The following is a 2,500-nucleotide window of genomic DNA, read 5'->3' as shown; positions in this document are numbered from 1 at the left end:
TAATTGTTTTGCAAAAACCACTGATCGGTGGATCAGACAGTGTTAAGTGAGTTTATGACAGGTGGGGCCTGTTTTTCGCCTACGTGGCACTCCAGGCCATCCCGACAGCCGGCAGACGGTGTTAGACGGCGATGTCGCCGCCGTTTGGTCCTAGCAGTCAAAAGCGTGAACCATTGCCACTTCTCCACCACTCTATCTGCTCTCTCTTCGCTCGTGCATCTCTCGCTCTCGCTCTGTTCTTGGTCGCCACATTCGTCGCCGCTGCAGCGCCATGGTGTCATGGAGTGATGGGTCGGATAGCAGCGAGCACACCGTGGAGTACATGAGCTCAGCTACCAACGACGACACCACTAAGGTCAGTTCTCAAAGTTAGGGTTAGGGTTTGATATTTGGGGATTTCTCGAATGAGCTTCTTTTCAAACTATGGACCAAATCTTTGTCATTCCTTTGCACTCCAGGTTCCTGCTAGCACCGAAGACTCAGATTTCGAGGGCCCTGAGACAAATATGTATGTTTTGTGCCATGGACACGGGAAGGCAGCAGAAAGGCGTGATGCTTTCGAAGTAATTCACACTGGCAGGGGGTTTCTTTATTCTGCAAAGAAGGTAGGATCCCAACTTAACTAATTGGAAGTTGTTGATTAACTCAGCAGATCTGTCATTTGTTTGCCATGGACAGTGGATTCATTAATTGTTTACTCTGCCAGCATTGTTTAGTCTGGTTCTGGCAACATTGTTTAGTTAGGTCATTTTGTTAACTCTGCTAGGTTAGCATATTTTAAGATAGAAGATGCATGGGTTAGCACACCAGCATTATTTAGTCTTGATCTGGCAACATTGTTTAGTTAGGTTATTTTTTAACTCTACCATGTTAGCTTATTTTAGGATAGAATATTCATGGGTTAGCACACCAGCATTGTTTACTTAGTAGTTGTTTACTTTAGAGCAAACCATTGTTTTTCTTTAGGATGTTTGCTTTAGGACATGTTTAAATATTCTATCTTTAGCTTGCATGATCTGAATTTTAGTATAAAGTAATCTAGCCTATCATTGTAAGCAAGTCACTGTTATGTAATTCTTTATGTTAATACTGTTTTTTTGGAAGGTAAAAACTATGGAAGAGTAGAATGGATTGATCCATCTTGGCCCAATACCCTTGAGAATGCACTGTCCAAGTTATGGTCTATGTATGAACAGAGTAAGATAGATAGGATTGAGGAATGTCTGATGCATTCATTTACTGTTCATGACCTGACACAAGAGAAGAAGAATCTCCAGGCCAGCTATCAGAAGTTGGTTGAAGATGTCAATGCACTTATGGATGCCCAGGAGCAGAGGGCAGTGATAGAAAGGAAAGATGCTGAAACAACCAAGTTGCAGGAGAAGTATGACACTGTGAAGAACATAGCAGCTGCTCAAGCTACTGTCATTAGGAACATGAAGTTGAAGCTAGCTGAAGAGAGGAAGAATTTGCAGATCCACATTGATGAGCTCAAGAAGATAGTTGAAGAGAGCAATGTGAAGCTGGAGGGGATCAAGGCCATCATAAATGGATAAGCAGTGCAAGAGAAGAATGGGCAATATCATTTGGCATTTGCTGACCTTTTGCAGGGTGTGGTTTGGCATTTGTTGTAATGATAGTAGTTTAAATTCTATTAACTATGAGTACTCATGAACTATGGATATGTAATCTTAAGTAAGATGTTTGCATTTGAACTAGTGCTGAATGTGGTGGTATTTGAACTAGTGTTGAATGTCAAACTATGATTATGTATGGATTTGAACTAGTGATGAATGTGGTGGTATTTAGAGATGGTTAGTGTTATCTTAAGTAATCTGTTTGCAATTGATGATTTTGGCTTTAGTATGTTTCTGTTCAACTGATGATTCTGAGTTAAGTAGGGAAAGTGATGGTTTTTTTTTGTCGACACCGAGGCATCAAGTAGGACAAGTTAGGGTTTTTGGCTTTTTGTAGACGCCAAGGCATCAAGTAGGGCAAGTTAGGGTTTTTGGCTTTTTATCGACGCCGAGGCATCAAGTAGGGTCAAGTGAGGGTTTTCGGCTTTTTATCGATGCCGAAGCATCAAGTAGCGTCAAGTTAGAGTTTTTGGCTTTTTATCGATGCCGAGGCATCAAGTAGGGTCAAGTTGGGGTTTTTGGCTTTTTATCGATGCCAAGGCTTCAAGTAGGGTCAATAAGGGTTTTTGGCTTTTTGTCGACGCTGAGGCTTCAAGTAGGGTCAAGTTAGGGTTTTTGGCTTTTTATCGATGCCAAGGCATCAAGTAGGGTCAAGTTAGGGTTTTTGGCTTCTTATCGACGCAGAGGCATCAAGTAGGGTCAAGTGAGGGTTTTTGGATTTTTTATCTATGCCGAGGCAGCAAGTAGGGTCAAGTTAGGGTTTTTGGTTTTTTATCGACGCTGAGGCTTCAAGTAGGGTCAAGTTAGGGTTTTTGGCTTTTTATCGAGGCCGAGGCGTCAAGTAGGGTCAAGTTAGGGTTTTT

At 42.0% G+C, this 2,500-nt stretch overlaps 1 protein-coding gene across 1 annotated transcript; it reads left to right on the top strand.

Moving 5' to 3' along the window:
- The first annotated feature begins 271 nt into the window (after positions 1–271).
- On the top strand, positions 272–1,556 carry LOC147973810 (uncharacterized). The gene is made up of 3 exons (XM_087525101.1): positions 272–355; positions 459–605; positions 1,197–1,556. The coding sequence occupies exons 1-3, from the start codon at positions 272–274 to the stop codon at positions 1,554–1,556; spliced, it is 591 nt and encodes a 196-aa protein (XP_087381227.1).
- The last annotated feature ends 944 nt before the right edge of the window (positions 1,557–2,500 follow it).

The sequence above is a fragment of the Triticum urartu genome, chromosome 5A (assembly GCF_056163025.1).
Source record: "Triticum urartu cultivar PI428250 chromosome 5A, HENAU_Tu73, whole genome shotgun sequence".
Classification (NCBI taxonomy): Eukaryota; Viridiplantae; Streptophyta; class Magnoliopsida; order Poales; family Poaceae; genus Triticum; species Triticum urartu.
Note: the sequence above shows the minus strand (reverse complement) of the source record. Positions and strands in the feature narration are given on the sequence as shown.